This window comes from Mobula birostris, chromosome X (assembly GCF_030028105.1).
Source record: "Mobula birostris isolate sMobBir1 chromosome X, sMobBir1.hap1, whole genome shotgun sequence".
NCBI classification, from domain to species: Eukaryota; Metazoa; Chordata; class Chondrichthyes; order Myliobatiformes; family Myliobatidae; genus Mobula; species Mobula birostris.
Window position 1 is genome coordinate 39,412,405 of NC_092402.1, and position 23,729 is coordinate 39,436,133.

Sequence of the window (23,729 nt, forward strand, 5' to 3'; positions counted from 1 at the left end):
CCAACATACCATCATACTACTGACTGTCCCATCTGTTTACATATCTCCAAAAGAAACATGGGGAATCACAACCAATAAAGCATTAAAAAACCAGCAACACACATCAAGTTTGCTGGTGAACGCAGCAGGCCAGGCAGCATCTCTAGGAAGAGGTACAGTCAACGTTTCAGGCCGAGACCCTTCATCAGGACTAGCTGAAAGAAGAGTAAGAGATTTGAAAGTGGGAGGGGGAGGGGGAGATCCAAAATGATAGGAGAAGACAGGAGGGGGAGGGATGGAGCCAAGAGCTGGACAGGTGATTGGCAAAAGGGATAAGAGAGGATCATGGGACAGGAGGCCCAGGGAGAAAGACGGGGGGGGGGGAACCCAGAGGATGGGCAAGGGGTATAGTCAGAGGGACAGGGAGTAGAAGGAGAGAGAGAGAAAGAATGTGTGTATATAATAACGGATTGGGTACAAAGGGGAGGTGGGGCATTAGCGGAAGTTTGAGAAGTCAATGTTCATGCCATCAGGTTGGAGGCTACCCAGACGGAATATAAGGTGTTGTTCCTCCAACCTGAGTGTGGCTTCATCTTTACAGTAGAGGAGGCCGTGGATAGACATATCAGAATGGGAACGGGATGTGGAATTAAAATGTGTGGCCACTGGGAGATCTTGCTTTCTCTGGCGGACAGAGCGTAGGTGTTCAGCGAACCGATCTCCCAGTCTGCGTCTGCGTGAATCCCTGCAGCATCTGGTGACCTTGTGATCTCTGTCTTGGAGACTGCCATCAGAAATTTTTCAAGAGGGTGAACCGTCGCGAGGAGTCAGGCTCTGATAACATAGCTGGAAGAGCACCTAAAATTGTGCCAACCAACTTGCAAGAGTGTTCAAGGACATTTTCAACCTCTCACTGCTGCAGTCAGAGCTTCCCACCTGCTTCAAAATCATACCAATACTCACAACACACTGGAGGAACTCAGCAGGTCAGGCAGTATCCGTGGAAACGATCAGTCAATGTTTCGGGCCGGAACCCTTCGTCAGGACTATTTTGTGTTCAAAATCATACCAGTGCCCAAGAGCAGGGTAAGTTGCCTCAATGACTCTTGCCCAGTTGCACTCACACCTATGGTGATGAAATGCTTTGAGAAGTTTGTCATGGCTAGAATCAACTCCTGCCACTGCAAGGACCTGGACCCGCTGCAATTTACCTATTGCCACAATAGGTTGACAGCAGATGCTATCTCACTGGCTCTCCACTCAGCCTTGAACCACATTGACAACAGCAACACCTACGTCAGGCTGCCATTTCATTGAATATAGCTGAGTCTTCAACATAAACATACCCTTAGTTCTAAACAACAAACTCCAAAACCTGGGCCTCTGTACCTCCGTCTGCAACTGGATCATTGACCTCTTCATTGGGACCCCACAGCCAGTGTGCATCAGAAATATCATATCTTTGCTGACAATCAACACTGGCACTGGCACACGACTCTACTCTCTCTATACCCACAACTGTGGCTGGGAACAGCTCAGATGCTAAATTTGCTGATGACACAACTATTGTTGGCAGAATTTCAGATGGTGATGAGGAGGCGTACAGAAGCGAGATAGATCAGCTAGTTTAGTGATGTTGCAACAACTTTGTATTCAATGTCAGTAAGACCAAGGAATTGATTGTAGACTTCAGGAAGGGGGAAGTTCAGGGAACACACACTAGTCATCAGAAGTGGAAAGGGTGAGCAGTTTCAAGTTCCTGGGTGTCAACATTTCTGAAGATCTATCCTGGGCCTAACATATTGAGGTAACTACAAAGAGGCACAACAATGGCTATATTTCATAAGGAGTTTGAGGGAAAAAAATCTGTATGTCATCAAAGACTTTCACAAATTTCTACAGATGTACTGTGGAGAGTATTCTAACTGGTTGCATCACTGTCTGGTGTATGTGTGTGTATGTATGTGTGTGTATGTATGTGTGTATATATATATATATATATATATATATATATATATATATATATATATATATATATGGATTGGACACTCCCAAGTCCAAATGGGAAATACCTGAGAAGGTAGTGGAGAATGACAGAGCTAAGATCCCGTGGGACTTCCAAACAAAGAACAGAAGAAAGCAATAGTAACAGATGTGGCAATCCAAAATGACAGTAACATCAGGAAGAAAGAATATGAGAAGCTGAAGAAAGAAAGAGCAGATAGGAAGGATCTGGAAGGTTAAAGGCAGAGTAATCCTAGTGGTGATCAGAGCACTTGGAGCTGTGACACCTGGACTATATATATATAGCTAGGGTGCCTAAGATTTTTGCACAGTACTGTAGTAATTCAAAGTATTGTACTGTACTTGCTGCCACAGAAAAACAAATTAAATGACATATGTGACTGATGATAAGCCTGATTCTGATATGGGTCTCTATTGTGGACTGATAATGGGTCGGGGACAGGGAGAGAGGAATCATGGTTGGGTAAAGGGGAAGCAGGGAGGGAGTGGGAAGAACCAGACATTCTGTAATGATTAATAAACCAATTGTTTAAAATCAAATGACCTTGTCTGGCGTCTCAGGGCTGTGTGTGCCTGCACATGTGCCACCCCACACTCCTGGCATTCTTTCTCTGTCACCAGTCCCAAACCCCTCCTGCTGCAAAAGTCTTAGACACTATATTATGTATTTTATATATATATTATATACATATACACACACACACACACACCCAAGACTTTTGCACAGTACTATATATTTTTTTTAAATTATTGCAATTTATAGTTTAAGTTATTACGTACTACAATGTCCTGATCTCAACATTATCGAGTCTGTCTGGAATTACCTGGAGAGACAGAGGCAAGCGAGACAGCCAAAGTCTGCAGAACTGTGGCAAGTTCTCCAAGATGCTTGGAACAACCTACCAGCCGATTTTCTTATAAAACTGCATGACAGAGTACCCAAGAGAATTGATGCACTTTTAAAAGGGTGGTCACACCAAATATTGATTTGATTTAGTTTTTTTTTACTGCTTACTGCTCTTTATAGTAAATTTTTTGATATTTAGAAACATTTCATTATTTTTTAAAACATCTTTGCTTTACAGAATTCATTTACATGTGCCTAAGACTTTTGCACAGTACTGTATGGCAGCAATATTAAACCTGATTCCATCTCTGTTTCCTTTTGTATCTCATGTAGTTCACAAATTAGTTCATAAATGAAATGTGAACATTACCAGGACTGTGCAATTCAGGTTATTCAAATCACGTTTTTTTTCTACTCAAGTTATCACAAAATAATTAGCAATAAAAAGAAATCAACCTCACATCGAAACTTCAATTATTCTTTAATCAGCAACATAGCTATGTCTGCAAGACAATTCACTTGAAAACAAAAGCCAGTACCAATTTAAAATAACAAGATGCAAGACTTTCTACAGAACTCATTATACTTAAAGCAACACAGTTGTACAGCTAAATTAAGACTTCAAAAGTTATATAACCGTTTAGCCTTTTGCTATACACACTGGATTTAGGCAGGGGAAAAATTAACACATATCAAGTTTTCATACTTATATCAGCGGTACAATTAAGATCAGAACAGTTCATACTTTTAACAGTTACCATGGTAAAATGGCACTGAGGTTACACACATTTACTTGCTCCCGGCATCACCAATAGTATATTGATGTCATGGTATCAAAAGTGGGAGTTCATCTAACAATATAAATAACAGAAGACAAATTCCACTAAATTTTGCATTGTAATGGATGCAAAACCCAGTTTGGGGTCAGCATTTCTCAAATGACAACGTAACAATATGCAAAAGTGTCAAGCACAGGCATGTTCTCAGTACTATTACACTTTTCGCCAAAGTTCAAAGACACAAAATGATAGAAGATCCATGATTTGGTTATCTAGTTGATTGGATGGTTCTAGTTCTAATAAGTCTAAATTTTAGGTAGGAGAATTAATGGACTGCAGCTGATTAAAGCAAATTCTACTTTACCAACAGTATTTAGTGTATTTAATTATCTTTTGTATTTTACTGTTTATACAAACTGAAAATGTTAACTGCAATGTGGCAGCATATTATACAAGCTTAATTGGGCCACCTTTAAAAAGAATTTCTAAAATTATTAATTATCTGGTGTAATTAATATGTTTGAAGGAACTACAGTGCCTTGAAAAGCATTCAGTCTCCAACCCTTTGTTCACATAAATCAGTATTACAACAAGGGACTTTGATCAATTTAGCAGGGAATTTTTGAGAATACGTTGTCTGAATCAGATTTAATATCACCAGCATATGTCATGCAAAGCTACTGGAGACTTAACCAAAAAGATTACTGGCCTTAATAGCTGCGAGAGGTGGTTCATCTAAGTATCGAGCAAAGGGTAATGGATACTTCTGAACTGCTGACATTTCAGTTTTTGAATTTTTAGTTTTTCATGCTTTACAATTTTCCCTGTTTTTTGGGCTTTACTGTGGAAAAAAAGGAGCATATGATTCACAAATACAAATTCTCAGTTAAATTGATCAAAATTTCTGGTTGTAATACTCATTTACGTGATCAAAGAGTTGGGGGACAGAATACTTTTTTGAGGCACTGTATAACACTCGAATCCAGGTGTTTCAATTATATTAAAAACACCAATTTCAATTCTCAGAATTCAGATTTTAAATTCCAGTCTTAACTCTGCCTCTGACCTGGCATTTTTCACAATATATTCAAAAAATGAAGAAACAGCATTTTAAAATAATTACATTTCAAATTCAACAATGTTGTTTTATTTTCATAAATTGTTATATTTGGGAAACAGTGTGACCTCAAAGTACATGCACAGCAATGTTGTGCTCCTTCTGTAATTTCATTGCCACAGGTTTATCTGTAACAAATGGAATGGTATAACACTAAAATAGTTACGTCAAAAGATTTCATTAGTCAGTTCTCCAAAACATTCATAACAGCAAAATGAAATTACTTTACATAACAAGTTAAATGTTCTTCAGTTACCAGTGTTGATATGAGCATCCAAACAATTTCTCAAATATTTCTCTTTTTTTTAATTTCCTGAAGGTGTTTACAAGGGAGAACTGCACAAACTTGACTGGATTTTGCTCAATCTCTGAGCTTGACATATTGATCAGCTGTGCAGATCAGCGCCCTGACCTTGATCCCTTTCTAAATCATGCAGTTATTAGCAGGAGTTGATAGATTGTAATTAGAAACAGCAGTACAATGGCAGCATTTTCTGAGATCAAGGATGCTGAAGCCATCTGCACAAATTCAGTCAAATGCACACTAGAAGCTGAATCTGTTACCTTCTTGAACAGCAAAGGTTAGTAAAACAAAAAGGCCATGAATTAGGTACTGAGTATCTATCAATAATTTACTCACTTTTTGTTTGTATCACTTACATTGACTCACCAAGGCTTAAAACTCAAATAATTTGATGTTCTGCTGCATGTCTAGCACCATTCAAATGTACACTCCTTTTCAATCTCATACTCATTTCTGTAGTGTCAGGCATAATTATATACACTTACAGGAATACCGAATCAATAAGTTACAGCACAGTTTGTCATTTCAATGAGTACTAAATACATTTACTACACATAAGCAATTCTTAACAAATGGAACAAGATGAAGAGACAATTATATCATGATAATGAAAAAAGAAATTGTTGTGGTAGATACTTTTAACATTTTAACTTTGTGGCCTTTGAAGTGTTATTATGGATGCTATCAGAATCATTTAAAAGCCATTCACTGTAAAATAAGTTGCTCCTGCTTCATACCCCATATGTATACAGTGACAGAAACAAAAGTGATTATACTCTTAAATAAAAAAGAATGTCTAAATACACTTGCACCTTCACATTTAATTCTTCAAAATTCAGTGAGCATGCTATGCATCAAAATACTAAAATCTCCTTGTTACTAGGTGTCTTAACTTCATAAAAGTGATAATAAATTATTCCTTTCACCTATCCCTTTGGTAAATTTATAAATGAATTCTCTTGGACTAGAAAAAAAAACAGGAGCTTACTCTCTTCACTGTCCAAAATTTTTTTAGACTTGATTATAAAGAATATATTAGATGGAACCTTAAGTACTAGAAGACTTGTACTGTATACATTGTTAGGACAGATCAGATGTGTCCAACATTTTTGATCCATTAAAATCACCGGATAGAAAATCATGGGCATCACATAAGGGATAATTTGCTATTAGTTGAATGAAATCTAGTCAGTTTCTAACTGAAGTAACCAAGTATGGTTTTAAAAACTGTTTCTCTTCAGCACCAACCCAATGCAACAAGGCAAAGAAAGGCCTCACAGGAATGATGAGCTTTCTATATCTATCAATCAAAATTGAATAAGGCAAAATATGTGTTAGGATCTCCATGGGATGGTTTGACAAAAGAATGATATCCTACTGAATATTTTTCTCTTTGATTAAAAGGACTTGAAATGACCCACTCCACTCAGCATGAATTAGATGGTGACAGTATAAGCGATGGAATGCGGTAACCTCGGAACTCCATACACCCAAAGGGATGTGCTAGATGCACATCCAGCTGTCTCCACTGTTGCACCACCTTACTCCGTACGCCGCAAGAACTTAAATTTCAGCAAATTTAAATCTGGAACTAAGCAAAATATCATCTCTGTAATGATAATAATAATACTGGAACACTTCCAGAAAAAGCCACACACCATTCAGAGGAGAAAATTTGTCTTCCCCATCTGACCCTGCACATGTGTAACTCCAGACCTAACAATGTGGTTGTCTTTTAACTGCCTCCTCACTTCAGGGTCAATTTAGAGATGGCACTCCCATGAATTATTAATAATAATAATAATAAAAATGGAGCATTAGATTATTTAACTGACAACAACTTGAATTATCTCCTTAATATAGTAATTCATCTGAAAATATTGAAATAGCTCTATTTGAATTCGATGACTGATAAAATACCCAAATACCAATACCTACCAAGAATAGTAGTACACAAAAAAAAGAGGATAGTGCTCTTGGCTAGAAACATTTCCTGGATCAAGTGTATAAAATGGCTGGCAATATTTTTTCCTCCTTTGTTAAACTGGTCGCTTTGTACAGTGATGTAGTTCCACCAAGCATCATGCTCATTCAAATATCCCACAGACTATTCCACAATGGGGAGCATCAGAGCCAATCAGTGCCTGCAGGAAGGCAGTGCTGGAACTGTACAAGACACTAAAACAAATATTGAGTGTGGCATTCAGTTTAGTCACTTTACGAGAAGGATACAATAGTATAGGACAGGGTATAGAACAGATTTGTGAGAAAGATGCCATAGTGATTAGGTTTAGGAGTTAAGATTGGATACACTGGAATTGATTCTTTCAGAATAGAGGAGGCTGATAATTGATTTAATAAAGATGTAAGATTACAAGAGGTTTGGCTAGGATGAAGTACTCACTTCCTTTAACAGGAAGGTCAAAACAAGGGGACAGGGATTTAAGGTAGAAGACATTATTTTCATATATCTATGAAAAATCTACAAAAAGTGCTGAAAAAATACCACACAAGGTGATGGCGCAATAACAGGAGTAGCTCGTTATCAGTCAGATAGGCAAAATGAGCTAACACAGCGCAATGAATTTCTATTATTCTGCAATATTCACACAAATACACTTCGAGTCAGGTTGTTATTTAGCAATCACAGCAAGATTCTTGGCCTACATTGCCATCTTTTCTCTCCTCGTTCCAATCTAATATTATCTAAATAAAGAGGCCAGGTACTACACCTGGAACCAGCTTGCATAATCGGAAGTACAAACCACAATATATTTATCTGCTGAACCATGAGGAATTTCAGTTGGATATTTTAAAGTATATTAAGATTGGTTCTTCTTATTTCTGGAATCAAATTAGTGACGAAACTGTAACAGGTGGCTCACTGGAAGGCACAAAACAATACAACCAGAAACTTCAGGAATCCAGTGGCACAGCTAGCAGAGTTGTTCTCTCACCACTCCAGTGACCTGGGTTCAGTCCAGATCTCCAGTGCTGTTTTTTTTAAAACAAGAGTATACACATTCTGCTGTGACCATAGGCACTTTCTCTGATATCCCAGTTTCCTCCCATATCCAAAAGACAGGAGAGTTGATTGGCTAATTAGCCATTTTAAATGTACAGGTGATCGCAGGAGTCTAGGGGAAGTTGATGAGAATATGGTTGCAGAGAAAATTAGTGGCGAATGAGATTATTTTGTGAACTAGCATAGACTTTACAGGCTGAAATGGCTTTCTAATAAAATACTGGTGTCATTTACTCCAGTATTGCTTGGTTAATTATTTTTACACATTTTATCATTCCATACATCCTGTTTTTCTATAATTGAAATATTTTGACAGTTTTGCACTTTTTTCAGATGTTTCAATCTTCATGCTCTACAAATGTAAATGAATCTCCCAAATATGATCCAGAGGGATGACATAATGACCTTTTAAGATGTTCTTATCACTTCTAATGGGAGACAGAAAACGAGAGGTCTTATTTAAGAGACACACACTTAAATTTGGACGTCATTATAAGCATGAATGTCATACCTAAAATTAAGTAACTTGGATAATTGTCTTGGTTTTCTTCCTAGTTAGATCTAAGTCATAGTTTAGGTTCAGCATTTCAGCAGAATTTGTTTTTACTGGAACTGTCAGATTATCAAATCACCATTATACACTCAACATGCCAAGTTCATTTACTCCTCTTAGAAGTGTTACATTATTACACAGGGTACTATCAAATAATCAAGCAGGCGGGTACAGAACTGGCTGATGGAGATTCTCGTCAGATCAGAAGCACATTATCTACGCACAGAGGAGGATGTATTTGTGCCATGCTGTAAGCCTTTAGTGAAAGGACAGTAACATTATTTGCATTAACTGACAACCTCTTGCAAATGTTTGCTCTGGGGAGGGTAATAGGGGCTATGAAGATGGGTGGTATTGGAGCCGCAATCAACGTATTGGTAAGCATCAACAGAGACTTGCTCAGAGTGTGACAAATACCAGGCTGTTACCGTTGCTCTGGAAGAGATGGAAAAGAATAAATGGTAAAATGTTTCCTTGAAAAAATCCATTATTGAATTTAATTTAGGTGGTAGTTGCAGTTCTGCTTACATTTTAGGAAGTTTTCTACCCAAACAGTGCTACACTTAAACAACTTAGCTGCACAAATGGATTCATTTTATGACATGTGTCTTCTCAAAGTACAACAATACATTAAGTTGAGAAACACCATAAAAGAAAACCATAAAGAATCTCTGGGCAGGAAAGCAGTGATGGTGAAAATACATGTCCCCAACTGGATGGAGAAGCACACTGTTAACATTGTTTAACAGATCGCATTGTTTATGCAAAGTGCACCCAACTGCAATGCGAACGCTGTAGCATATGTACTTAACAGCATTTTAAAACACAAACAAATTAAATTTTTTAAACACAGTTATCTAATTTACTTACTTATCAAGTTCAAAACTGAGAATAAGTCGTTATATACAGAAATAAGGTCACTGTCTACAATAAAGTAATAATTCTTCTGGATTGAACATGTAACATAATATGGATGATTCTACTTCCCTGTTTAAGAGAGGGAAATAAAAATATTTCACTTTGCATAAGGAAAAAGTGGTCTTGGTTAAAATAAAATAGTTAATTTAACTGGATTATGTTAATTCAGATTCTACAAAGAAGGAACTCTAATCCAGAACACTTACTGTATTGAGATCACAATATTGTGGACTTTGATTTCAGGCATTGTGCAATAATGGCTAAAAGACAAAATTGGAAAAAATATTATAGCTTATCTGACATGTATGTAACAGAGTACACATAAACATCAATATATGTTGTGTTACCCTTCTCCCAAAATTGCTATTTATGCTGAAATAGTATTGTATAATCAATTTAAAATTAATTAATCTTTACACCTATCAATGAGGTCGACCCAGAATGCACAAGATGAAGAATGTCCAATAGTTTCAACACTGGGGTCCATCAACCTACAGTATATCTCTGCGCAAGTTGTCATCACAAGCAGAGGCAGAGGGAAAACTGAGAAACTTCTTTGTGTACGAGAATGCACAAAACATTATCAGGTTTATGATAGTAATGAAAAATATTTTAGTTCTTAAATATATCATCTTAGTTCAGGTAATAGCAATCTCAAACCAGTGCTAGAAGCTTATGGAAGTGAGTCCAATACAAACTGAATACATGGGGCATCAGTTCAATGCAATGGTAAAGAATTATGTGATATACTGCAGTGTCTTTTGGATATAATGTTAAACCATGGCTCCATATGCATTTACAGATCAGCCTAAAATAACTCCTGAGAGGAACATAATTTTGGTATTTGATCAACATTCAATCTTCAGAATGAAGTTTAACTGGTGACTTATTTTGCTGCCATTTGTGGACCTCCATAAGCACTGACTCTCAAAATGTACTAACAAGACATTGATCATACGACACTGGCTGTAAAAGAATTTGGGAATTTCTAAAGATGCGAACATAATTACTTAAATCAAAGTTAGCTTTTTCGTAGTTCAGTATTATTTAGTTTGTGACCAAGCTGACAGAGATAATCTTCTGCACTTCAGCAGTTAAATAGAAAACATTTCCCCTTTATTACTGCTAGTTAATTTCTATCAGTAGTAATTCCTAAATGCAATATCTTCATGATACTTACTACATGCCGAGATCATCTAGTGTAGCAGTGACTGCATAGAAAATCTGAAAAGTAAAGACATGATCAAATTACTTAGAGTGCGAGCAGAAACCCATGAAATCATATAAACAGAGATGGGACATGCAGCTTGTGTTATACATGGATATAGATAAACGGTGAATGAACAGAGCTCAAAATCTCACCTATGCTGATCTAGCTCAGTTACATGTTTAATTTGCATGGAATAAATGCAAATTTGAAATTCTGGGTATTCTGACAGCAGTAACAGAAGAAATTTTGTTGCATTGTGAGTTTGTCTCTGTGTCCAAGTCAATAATTAACCAGAAGTAATCTACATAGAATGAATTATATGCTAGACTCGTATCAGTGACAAATCAATACATTTATCTGTATGCAATTGCTTCCACATCAGAAAGACAGGGGATTATAATGCCATTTCTTATTAAGCTCCTCTCTTGTCTCAATCAAGTCCTCACATCTCGGGCCGGTAGGTCACTTTGGAGAACAAAAAATGTAGAGTAATGAATAAAAATTGTTTGATAAAAGGTCCAATCCAAAATATAAACATCTGTGATACAGTTCTTCTTAATTTCTTCCACATACCCTTTGGTTCAAGTTTTTTTATATAAATGTGGAGAGGAGTAAGTGGCTACTATGCAGACACTGCCATTGTTTAAGAGTCATTTAAACCAATGCACGAACAGGCAGAGCATAGAGGGGTATGGACCGTGTGCAAGCAGATGGAATTAGTTAGATTGGCATCATTGTTGGTACAGTCATGGTGAGCTGAAGGTCCTTTCCCTCTGCTGTATGGTTCTATGTATATGAAAGACTTAAATTCATGATTTGCCAAGAACAGCAGTCATAGGAACTGTAATGTGTTTGTGTTTTCCTGCTCAACAAATACCTATACACTAAAATGTGTGGAATGGCTTTTGGGCAGAAAATCTCACAATAAATGAAGGCTATCTGCTGTGACATCACTATCCCTGTCAATTATAAACCAATCTACACACAATTTGTGTGTAACTGCTCCGTTCATTGCATTTACTGTTGACATTTTTTTTCAGGAAAATTTGTAGGTTGGTAGTTCTAGTTCTGTGTAATGTTTTCTGGATTTCAAAGAAACTATTTAAATTCACTCCTTAAATATGCATCTATTGAATATTTTTTAAAAAAACTTATTTTCAGATCTGCTGAAAATCCTACCATGCCTCTAGCCGTGGATCTCCCAGTGGCCACCCATTTTAATTCCACGTCCCATTCCCATTCTGATATGTCTATCCACAGCCTCCTCTGCTGTCAAGATGAAGCCACACTCAGGTTGGAGGAACAACACCTTATATTCCGTCTGGGTAGCCTCCAACCTGATGGCATGAACATTGACTTCTCTAACTTCCGTTAATGCCCCACCTCCCCTTCGTACCCCATCCCTTACTTATTTATTTATCTATCTATCTTTTCCCTTTTTTCTCTCTTTTTTTCTCCCTCTGTCCCTCTCACTATACTCCTTGCCCATCCGCTGCGATTCCCTCCCCCTTTCTTTCTCCCTAGGCCTCCCGTCCCATGATCCTCTCATATCCCTTTTGCCAATCAAGTTTCCAGCTCTGAGCTCGATCCCTCCCCCTCCTGTCTTCTCCTATCATTTCAGATCTCCCCCTCCCCCTCTCGAATCTCTTACTATCTCTTCTTTCAGTTAGTCCTGACGAAGGGTCTCGGCCCGAAACGTTGACTGTACCTCTTCCTATAGATGCTGCCTGGCCTGCTGTGTTCATCAGTAATTTTTGTGTGTGTTGCCATAATCCTACAGATGGCAACTTTGCACCACTGGCACATACGCCAGATGGCTGAATCTATGGTTCCTCGGGTATTGAATAGGATAATTATTGCAATAAAACCAGTCAAGTAAAACTAACTTGTCTCCCTGAAACTGGGGATAAACATTCTAGTCAGGGTCCATAAAAGGTTCAGGAGAATGATCCCAAGGATGAAAGGGTTAATATGTAAGGAGTGTCTAATGGCTGTGGGCCTGTACTCACTGGCATTTAGATGGATGAGAGGGGATCTCATTGACACCTATTGAATACTGAAAGGCCTAGACAGAGTGGGCATGGAGAGGATGTTTCCAATAGTGGGGGAAGTCTAGGACCAGAGGGCACAGCTTGAGAATAGAAGGATGTCCCTTTAGAACAAAGATGAGGAGTAATTTCTTTAGCCAGAGAGTGGTAAATCTATGGAATTTGTTGCCACAAACAGCTGTGGAGGCTAAATCATTATGTATATTTAAAGGCTTTTGATTATTGAGGGCATTAAAGATTCGGCCCAATTCTGCTCTGTGTCTTATGATCTGAGATCCAATTTGAACACACTTATCGGTCCTGTGATTAGCTCAAATGATTACAGAAAAACACTGACAATCTGCTCCCTGAATATTCAGAAATACCGATGATTTAGCATCCAAGTCACGCTTTCCATGCTCCCTTCCAACTCCCACACCCCATTCAAACTCACTGGAACCCTAGTTCCCATGCACTCTTTAAAATGACTGGGACCTGTTTCCCCTGCTCCCTTTAAGCCATGGGACATTTACTATAGTCATCTAAATATAACAATTAATAATAATTTGGACTATCAACAGAATGGAACAGAATCCAATAGTCTGCACCAAAATCCTGAGTAGGCTGAATTTTTGTTGTGTTACTGTGTTAAAGTTTAGTATCCACTTCTTTATGAAAGAGAAACTCAAGAGGTAACAATTTTCTTTTCCTAGATCTTGCGTAATCTATATTTTCATTATGAAACAGAAACTAACCCTATAAAATCATGGCTGAACAGTGAATAATTACAGTTGAAAACCTAAGCGTTTATAGGATAACCATTTCATCCTGCTGTCCATTCACTCTCAATAGACAATAGTGTAATGGTTCTAATGACCATGAACTACATTTCACATTTTATGTGCAGACCAACACCATCACAAGCTCCTGCCTCCAAGTCCAACAACATCTCTTATCTCAACTGACATCTAATCTCACCATCATAGGAATATTCATTTATATCTTAATCAACTCCAGGTGTGAATCATCTTTACCATCCCATACACCCCCTTAATTCAACCAGATGTCTTCTGTCCACATTTAGTTCCACACAAAGATCCATTTGTTTTCTTGCTTTCACTGTGGCCAAAGTTCACCATACAGCCTTATATCTGATGTATTAAGATTCAACTAAACTAAGATTTGGTTGAAAAAAAATCCCACATCTTCCCTCTCTGACAAGGTACAAAGCAAAGCAAATAATTAGGTCAGATATGTTGCTTTGTGATATATTCAAAGATACCATCTTTATGTGTTCATAGACATTCACATGTGCTATTTTAATACAGGCATACTCTGCTTTAAAGCACTATTTAACATTGCAGTTAAAACAGCAAGTCAATCTGTCACTATCACCTGAGGCAATGGTCATTACCTGGCCGCCTCCCAAAGGTCTGAAGACCGTCGTATTTTTGATGTTGACAGTTCCAAGGACCTCATTAAAAAACACAATCTGTACATTGAGATCAGTAATACTGATGCTGTAGAAGTTGTAGTTTGTTACGTTTAGTATATTCTGCAAAAGAGAAAACAAAAAATATGGCAATGAAAAGGCTAAAACAACAACGAAAGGCGTCAACTTTAATTTCACAATTCAGAATCAGAAATTCAGAACAAAAATCAGGATTATTATCACTGACACATCATGATAATATGTTGAATTGCAGCAGTACAGTGCAAGAGATGCTCTAAAAGTCACCATAAGCTATAAAAATAAACAAATAGCACAAAAGGTGAATAATGAGGTAATGCTCATAGGTTCATGGACTGTTCAGAAATCTGATGGCAGAGGACAAGGAGATGTTCCTGAAATGTTGAATGTGGGCTTTCCCAATGGCAGTGATGTGAAAAGTGCAGAACCCAGATGGTGAGGGTCTTCTATAACAGATGCCGCCGTCTTGAGGCACCACCTTTGGAAATGTCTTGAAGATGTTTTTCCCTCTTCAATCAGTGGGGACTTTTCCATTTTTTCTTTACCACAGAGGCTTCAATGGTAGTTTCAGAGAATGAAATAGAAATCTGGTACCAATTAGTGTCAAGTTGTAGCTAGTTTTGTAGGACACTTGCACTTCTCCTGAAGGCTTAATGGGCACCATCCAAATCACTTGAAGATGGCGTCAGCGAACGTGACCAAGGGCGATGTTCTCCAGACAATTCACGAAACTACTTCTTTCATGTCTGCTCTTTCTCTCAAATGCGGCCCTGCTACTGTTGAAGTCTGTGATCTACATTTTGGTGGTGTATTTTTGGGCCGATTGAGCGATCTGGCACTTTGCTGTCTCCAAGGGAGTTTGGTGAGGGCTTGAGCAAAGCGTGCTCCAAGAAGCCTGGAGATGGGTTGCGAGGCCATGATCAACTCCATTTCTTGCCAATCTCACTGATTGAAGCATTAAGGAAGATTGAAATCATCAAGGCAGGAGCTGAAGGTGAGCTAGTGTTCAGCACTGTCTGCCAGACTCTCACTCGCTGCTGCTGGAGGAAGGTGTCTACACGTGACTATCTCTCTCTCCCTCTCCTTGTCACACGCTGCTCCCGTGCTCCCGGAGGAAGATCCCTCTGTTCAAATAGTCTCTCTCTCACTCTTGATTGATGCTGCTAAAAGATTGTGCTGGAGTCCTAGGACTTGGGCAAGGTTTAATTGACATGGTTTGTGGATTGGACTCTGTAGTTCGCGTTATGATGTGTTTCTGGTTTCTGATCCCTCTTTTTTCCAGTTGTTATTTTGGGCATTTTTGATCAAGGTGGACTGGCTCCGTGCCCTGCAGTCAACAAATGACACAGCGCTAGATTGAATTGAACTGAGTCAAACCGAAAATGCCTGGACTCTTTTGATTTTGTCTTATATATTCTGTGTTTTTCGCTCTTTTTTTGCCATTTGCGCGATTTGCTTTTTTTGCGCGTGGGGGGGTGGGTTTGATGTTTTTCTTTGAACAGATCCCATAGTTTTCTTTGTTTTGTGGCTGCCTGTGTGAAGATGGATTTCAGGGTGGTATACTGCAGACTTAATTTGATAATAAATGTACTTTGAATCCTTGAATCATATCATTATTCCAACCAGGAAAGGCAGAAATGAGCATCCAAACCAATTTTCAGATTGCAATGTCCTTATATTACTTCATCATTTTTCCTTTCAACATGTATCCATTTCTGGGAAATGAACAATTAGATACTGTAGTTGGTAGAAGTCAAATTACATGGAAATCAATCCTTTAGTTATTGAAACCACTGTTGTTAGTCAAATCAGAGGTGGTGACAAATCTGCATACAGGAGGGAGACTGAAAATCAGGTTGAATAGTGCCACAACAGCCTCTCACTCAATGTCAGCAAAACTAAAGCGCTGATTATCGACTACAGGAGGAAGAAACCCGAGGTCCATGAGCTCATCCTCATTGGGGGATTGGAGGTGGAGAAGGATGGTAACCTCCAATTCCTTGGCGCTTTCATATCAGACCAGCTCGGAGGTGCCATCACAAAGGCAGCATGACAAGGCATCTATTGTCTTAGAAGTTTGTACAGATGTGGTATGTCAGCTAAAACTTTGATAAGCTTCTATAGATGCACAGTGGAGAGTATCCTGACTGGTTGTATCACAGCCTGGTACGGAAACACCAATGCCCATGAATAGAAAAGCCAACAAAAAGTAGAGGATACAGCCCAATCTATCACAGAAAAAGCCCTCCCCAACTACAACGAACGCTGACACAAGAAAGCAGCATCCATCAAGGACATCCACCATCCAGGCCATTATCTGACATATACATACTTTGAACTTTGAACTGATCATTATACAGGATTAGTCGTTAAGAAGGCATCTGGCACGCTTGCCTTTATTAGCCGAGGCACTGAGTTCAAAAGTCAGGAAGTTATGCTGCAGCTTTATAAAACTCTAGTTAGGCTGCATCTGGAGTATCGCAGACAGTTCTGGTCACCCCATTATAGGAAGGATGTTGAGGCTTTGCAGCCAGTGCAGAAGAGGTTTACTAGGATGCTGCCTGGATTAGAGGGCATCTGCTGTCATGAGAGGTTGGACAAACCTGGATCACTTTCTCTGGAGCGGCAGAAACCAAGGGGAGATCTGACAGAGTTTTATAAGATTATGAGAGGCACGGATAGACAGCGAGCATCTTTCTGCCAGGGTTAAAATATCTAATACCGGAGCACATGCATTTAAGGTGAGAGGGAGTAAATTCAAAGGAGATGTGAGGAGCAAGTTTTTTATGTTTTTATTTTTTATTAAACACAGAGTGGTGGGTGCCTGGAATGCACTGCTCAGGGTGATGGTAGAGTTAGATATGTAAGGGACTTTTAGGAGATGTTTAAAAGGCACACGAATGTGAGGGAAATGGAAGGATATGGACATTGTGTAGACAGAGGGATTAGTTTAATTGGTCATTTGATTACTAATTTAATTAGTTCCAGACAACATTGGGTTGAAGGGCCTGTTCCTGTGCTGTACTCTTCTATGTTCTATGATTTAATATAAACAAATCCTACCGTAATTTTAAGAATAACTCTGTAATCCTTCTTGTCATCAATGACATAGGCTGACTTAATACCAACATGTTCAACATCAATGGAACGTGGGAAAAGGAAAAAGATTGCAAGCCCACTGATCAAAAGGCTGATGATCACAGCAACTGCCACATACAGCTTCCTGAAAAGTAAATCAAAACCCAGAATTAGAACTGACATTCTTCTTTTTTCTTTTCTATTAGTAAAATAACACGTTTGCAACAGTAAAGCATTGATACTGACGTTCGTTGTGGTTGCAGTCTCTGGTCACTGTATGGTATTAGGGCAACCAACTCATTCTCCTGGCCTGGAAATGTAAAACAGAACAGAATCTTTAAGAATCTAGTCAAATTTCCCACAGTACTTTATGTTACTCATTTGCATAATGAGAAGAGGCAAGGCCGGCATTTATTACACATTAATTGGTCTTGAGATGATGGGTGATGTTGGATCCTGATGCTTTGTGATTCAAAAGGTTCTTCAGAAGACAAGAATGAGGCATGACACTTGTTGCTTACAATCATTTTATTAAGTATTACAAGAGCAACAAAGGGGAAGGAACAAGCAGTGCTGAGAGAGGCAAAGGAAAGAAACTAAAAAGTAGTCAGTCTTCTCGTATCAGACCAGAGATAACAGCTCACCAATAAGATAACCAGATTCGAGTAATATGACACTTGCCACTGCAACCAAAAAGTTTCCAGAAAAATACAGAGGCAACTATAACCACTGGAAACCCACTGAATCAGATGTATGTAGGCGATTATATAAAAATACAAACATGCATAGCACAGTTAAACTACAAGAAAGATACCAAATTCTATACCCCAATCCAACACCACCTTCCTGAACTATTGCAATACTTCTACTGGAAATACTCTTACAGTGCTATTGGGAAGGAAATGACTTTCTGGAATTAACCCAGTGATGATGAAGGAATCGCAGTATTTTTCCAAGTCATGACTACTTATGACTTGGAGAATCTGCAGATACTGGTGTCCTCAGGCACATTCTGCCCTTGTTCTTTTTGTTGATAAAAATTGAAGGCTTGGGAGATGTTGTCTAAATGCGCTTAACAAGTATCTGTAGCGCCAAACGTAGCAGGGAGTAAATTATCGCACAAATCATCCAGAGGCCTAGACCAATAATTCAAATTCCACAATGGGAGTTATTCAATTTAAATTCAATCAATTATCTCAAATCTAAAAATAAATAAATTAAGTCATCAGTAATGCTGACCACAAGTAAAATGGATTGTCATAAAATCCTAACTGATAGATCATACTTTTCAACATCATCAAGAACAACACCACCTCCTCCCCCGCGCCGCCCTTAACACTGGACATTCTCTCTTCTCCCCACCCCCCTACCACCACACTCCCAACCACACAGAAGATACAAAAGCTTAAGAATACATACCATCAAGCTCAAAGATCATTTCTATCCTGCTGTTATCAGACTCTTGACAAACCTTATATGGTAAAGGTGAGTTCTTGATCTCTCAGTCTACCTCTATATAGCCCTTTTTTGTCTACCTGCATTTTCTCAGTATCTATAACTGTATATTTTGCATTCTGTCTACCCCTCCCCACCCCCATGGTACTATCTCAATGTACTTATGTATGGAATGGCACATAAACAAAAGCTTTTCACTGGATCTCAGTATATATGACAATAAATCCATTACTGTGATCCAAAATTTTATAAAATAGTGGTCAACTCTAAATAGGTTACAGTTTGCTTATTGTTTCACCTTCATGTCTTATGGGCAAAGGCTGTACAAGCTAGACTTGTATCAGCTGGAGTTCTTGTAAATGCTGACGGAACTCAACAAGTCAGGCATCATCAAAAGAGGCCATTTCCCTCATAGCAAGAGAAAAATAACAGGACTGATATTGAAACATCACAGATGATTAACAGTTCTAGAAAGAGAGAGGGCAAAAGAAGTGCAGTAGCTATAGTCATTGGAGATAGAGCTTATAGAAGTGACACAGCTCTTAAGATAGAAAAAGAATCCAGCTAAAGGAAGATCAAGTGCAATTAAGTCACACCAAATGTAGTGGAAGGCAGACACAAGAGATTCTAAAATATGAAAACAATTAAACAAAAACATAATATAATCAAAGGAAATTAACCGGCTGAAAGACAATAGAGATAAGTGATAAAATTCTATCAGTTTAGCTTCAGGTTTCAGCAACAGCTAATGACCTGTGTTTCAATGATACCACATCTTTGTTTCTGTCTCACTTCTCTCAGTAATCTGTTAACTGGACACTCCATGAACAATGGACTCACCTGGGCAACCCTGCACCCCCCCCATCAACTTTTTAATCCAGTCCATCCCTCTTTTATCCTCTCTGCAACTTAAAACTAATTTGCTTTCTCCCATATCCAGTTCTGATGAGGCATTTTTGACATCGTATTTTAAGTCTTTTTATCCCCCCACACATGCTACCTACTGACTGAGGTTACATATATTTCTATTTGTGCTATTAACGCTTGTAATTTGTTATGAATATTACATGGTACATCTTTGCATTACAGAGGGAGTGCATTTCAAGAAAAACATTTGTATTATGATTTTCCAAAACATAAACCCTTGACAAAAACTGATGAAATAATTCTTTACTGCTTATAGGTCTCAGCCCGAAACGTCGACTGTACTCTTTTCCATAGATGCTGCCTGGCCCGCTGAGTTCCCCCAGTATTTTGTATGTGTTACTTGGATTTCCAGCATCTGCAGATTTTCTCTTGTTTCTGGAATGGTTCTTTCATATGTTTTGTTACTTATTTCCTTCACCTATTTTGGGGGCCCTTATTATCATAGTGGGCCAACACAAGCCCAAAAGATACATGCAACACACATCAAAGTTGCTGGTGAACACAGCAGGCCAAGCAGCATCTGTAGGAAGAGGTGCAGTCGACGTTTCAGGCCGAGACCCTTCGTCAGGACTAACTGAAGGAAGAGTGAGTAAGGGATTTGAAAGTTGGAGGGGGAGGGGGAGGGGGAGGGGGAGATTCAAAATGATAGGAGAAGACAGGAGGGGGAGGGATAGAGCCAAGAGCTGGACAGGTGATAGGCAAAAGGGGATACGAGAGGGTCATGGGACAGGAGGTCCGGGAAGAAAGACGGGGGGGGGGGACCCAGAGGATGGGCAAGAGGTATATTCAGAGGGGCAGAGGGAGAAAAAGGAGAGTGAGAGAAAGAATGTGTGCATAAAAATAAGTAACAGATGGGGTACGAGGGGGAGGTGGGGCCTTAGCAGAAGTTAGAGAAGTCGATGTTCATGCCATCAGGTTGGAGGCTACCCAGACGGAATATAAGGTGTTGTTCCTCCAACCTGAGTGTGGCTTCATCTTTACAGTAGAGGAGGCCGTGGATAGACATGTCAGAATGGGATGTGGAATTAAAATGTGTGGCCACTGGGAGATCCTGCTTTCTCTGGCGGACAGAGCGTAGATGTTCAGTAAAGCGGTCTCCCAGTCTGCGTCGGGTCTCGCCAATATATAAAAGGCCACATCGGGAGCACCAGACGCAGTATATCACCCCAGTCGACTCACAGGTGAAGTGTTGCCTCACCTGGAAGGACTGTTTGGGGCCCTGAATGGTGGTAAGGGAGGAAGTGTAAGGGATACATGTCCATCTGTATAGTGAGCTGGTTGAACTTACATTCTGATAAAATGATTGGGTTTATGTCAAGTTGGATCAGGCCACATAAACAGTTCAGTATCATATCCAGGATTGGGACTTCACCCATTCTTTCTTATTGCTGTTTGCTCGATTTGTTTGTTGTTTTGTGCCGGGGGGGGGGGTAGTAATGTTCTTGTTGCCATTTATGTGATTTGTATTTTTGGGGGGTGGGGGGTTGATGTTTTAGTTGCCAGGTGTGCAATTTGTTTTTTTGCACAAGGGGGTTGAAGTTCTTATTGCCATTTGCACAATTTGATTTTTGCACATAGAGGGAGGGGTTGATGTTCTTGTTGCAATATGCGCAATTTGTTCTTTTTTGCTTTTGGGGGTGTCGATGCTTTTCTTTGAACAGCTTCCACGTCTTCTTTGTTTCATGGCTGTCTGGAGAAGACAAATCTCAGAGTTGTATACTGCATACATACTTTGATAATAAATGCACCTTGAACCTGTTTAATATTACTACATGTGAATAGCATGTTGGAAATTGTTGTTTGCAGCAATGATCTAATTAGACATAGAGACACATTATCAATTTGAGTTTATCAGGTTCATGTTACCCATTGTCAGTTTGGCTTTTAATTTTATAAATCACAGGATTCCTAAGACTGGGAAAATACAAAGATAGAGAATGGCATAAATAAAGTTAAAATAAACTATGAAATTATCAGCCAGCACAGAAGTAAAATATTGAAACGCAGAAAGAGAAACAGGTTTGCTAGAACAGGAAGAGTCGCCAATAATAGGGGCAGTGGTAGCAATTGTAAGAACCATAGAACTATTAAGGAATAATTTGCTTCATTATTTTCCAGTGTGACAGATCAGTAGACAAGATATCAGAAGGCGTCAGAATTTGACAATAGAAAAAGGAAGACATTAAATAAACTAACAATTTCTGAAACAGAAAGAGGAGAAACAGATTTACCAGGATGCTGCTTGGATTGGAAAGCATGTCTTAAGAGGATAGGTTGAGCAAGATAAGACTTTTCTCTTTGGAACTAAGGAGAATGAGGGGGTGTGAAAGATAATATGAGGCATAGATCGAGTGGACAGCAAAGACATTTTCTCCAGGTTGAAAATGGCTAATATGAGGGGTCATAATTTTATATTGAGTGGCGGAAAGTATAGGGGATATGCCAGAGGTAACTTTTTCTTAAAAAGACAGAGAGAGTTCTTGGTGCGTGGAATGCACTGCCAGGGGTGGTGGTAGAGGCAGATACTTTAGGGACATTTCAGAGATTCTTAAGCACACAGATGACACAAAAATCGAGGCCTACTGTCTAAAGGAGAGAAGAGTTAAATTGATCTTAAAGTAGGTTAAAAGCTCAGCACAACGCCTGTGCTGTGCTGTAAGACTATATGTCCTATAATCAGTAAATAAATCATTCAAAAGTTACTTTTGGAAGGAGATATCAGAGGCATTATCAGATTTACTCTGAAAATTTGATAGTAAAAAGTAAATTGCCAGAGGACAGCAGAAAAATAATGCAAGCCTTATATTTAAAAAGGGAAATAAAGCATGTCCAGATATTCATGTTAGGAAAAATAACAATTTTTTAAAACTAACAAAGTAGAGTACCTAAGAACCAAAGTCAATGCATTAGGCAACACAGATTTTAACAGGGGCATTGTAATCAAACTCATAACAATGAACTTTTTGAACTATCAGAGAGCAGATAAAGGTAATGCATGGCATGCAGTTTTTAAACAGGCTTCTACAGGTGGAGGGACAAAAGTACATGGCCAGCTAGTTTTAAAAGAAAGCAGAGTTCAGAGTGCCCAGAATGGCTGAAGATGTAAAGCAACCCAACTATTCTCAATTTGTACTAAGACCCAGATTCCAAAATTATCAGCACAATTTCTGAATTTAAAGATAACTTGGATGAATAGTCAACACCAAGAACTGCTGCAAACTCAAAGTTAATAAATGGGCATAATTTCAAATTAGTTTCAGTACACAAGATTGCACTATCACATTTTAATAGAAATGGGATAGATTAATAAGGATACTGAAAAAGGCAAACCAAATAGTCCACTTCTGGAGAAAGAGACTGAAAAAAAAATCTATAATTGGAAATTTTCTAGAGCAACACACACAAAACACTGAAGGAACTCAGCAGATCAGGCAGCATTATGGAGGGACAGGAACAGTCAATGTTTTGAGCCAAGACCCTTCATCAGGACTAGAAAGAAAGAGGGCAAAAGCCAAAATAAAAGGTAGGGGGAAGGGGAAGAGCATGAGCTGGTAGATGATAGTTAAATCTAGCTGAAAGAGGAAGGTAGGAGCGTTCAGTTTTTGTACAATTCTTGCTACCATATTTTTTAAAAACAGATACATTAATAACCTAATCATTTGCACACTCGGGATTTTGCAGTGCCAGAGCGAGTGTTTTTGGACCACTGGATACCATAAAATACTTTTAATCTTTTAAGGTGTTATACAATGTTATAATACATTTTCCAGCAGTTGAAAGGTAGCATGACAATTATCACCTGGAAAGTTATATGCCAAAACACTGGGATTTCTCAATAGTGTTATAGTGGAATATCAGCATTTTATTGTAGATTCTTTGAAGAGGGTGAAGAAATCATTTGAGGATGGATTGGAAACTGAGTTATATCATCATGAAATAATTACACTCAGTGATCCTTTATTCCTTTATTAAAAAATTGTTGAGTGGTTGAATAGAAATCTTTAAAATTATGAA

The 23,729-nt window shown here is 38.6% G+C and overlaps 1 protein-coding gene across 2 annotated transcripts in view; it reads right to left on the bottom strand.

The window, feature by feature from the left end:
* Positions 1–3,360: 3,360 nt before the first annotated feature.
* tmem106a (transmembrane protein 106A) overlaps positions 3,361–23,729 on the bottom strand; it is a 47,121-nt gene continuing 26,752 nt past the window's right edge. For both annotated transcript variants that reach the window (XM_072248928.1, XM_072248927.1), the window contains exons 3-8: positions 17,580–17,643; positions 17,319–17,478; positions 14,199–14,339; positions 10,728–10,771; positions 9,754–9,807; positions 3,361–9,064 (exon numbers count right to left, since the gene is read on the bottom strand). In XM_072248928.1, coding sequence (XP_072105029.1) covers positions 8,917–9,064; positions 9,754–9,807; positions 10,728–10,771; positions 14,199–14,339; positions 17,319–17,478; positions 17,580–17,643 — 611 coding nt within the window. In that variant the 3' untranslated portion in view covers positions 3,361–8,916. The remainder of the gene's footprint in view (positions 9,065–9,753; positions 9,808–10,727; positions 10,772–14,198; positions 14,340–17,318; positions 17,479–17,579; positions 17,644–23,729) is intronic.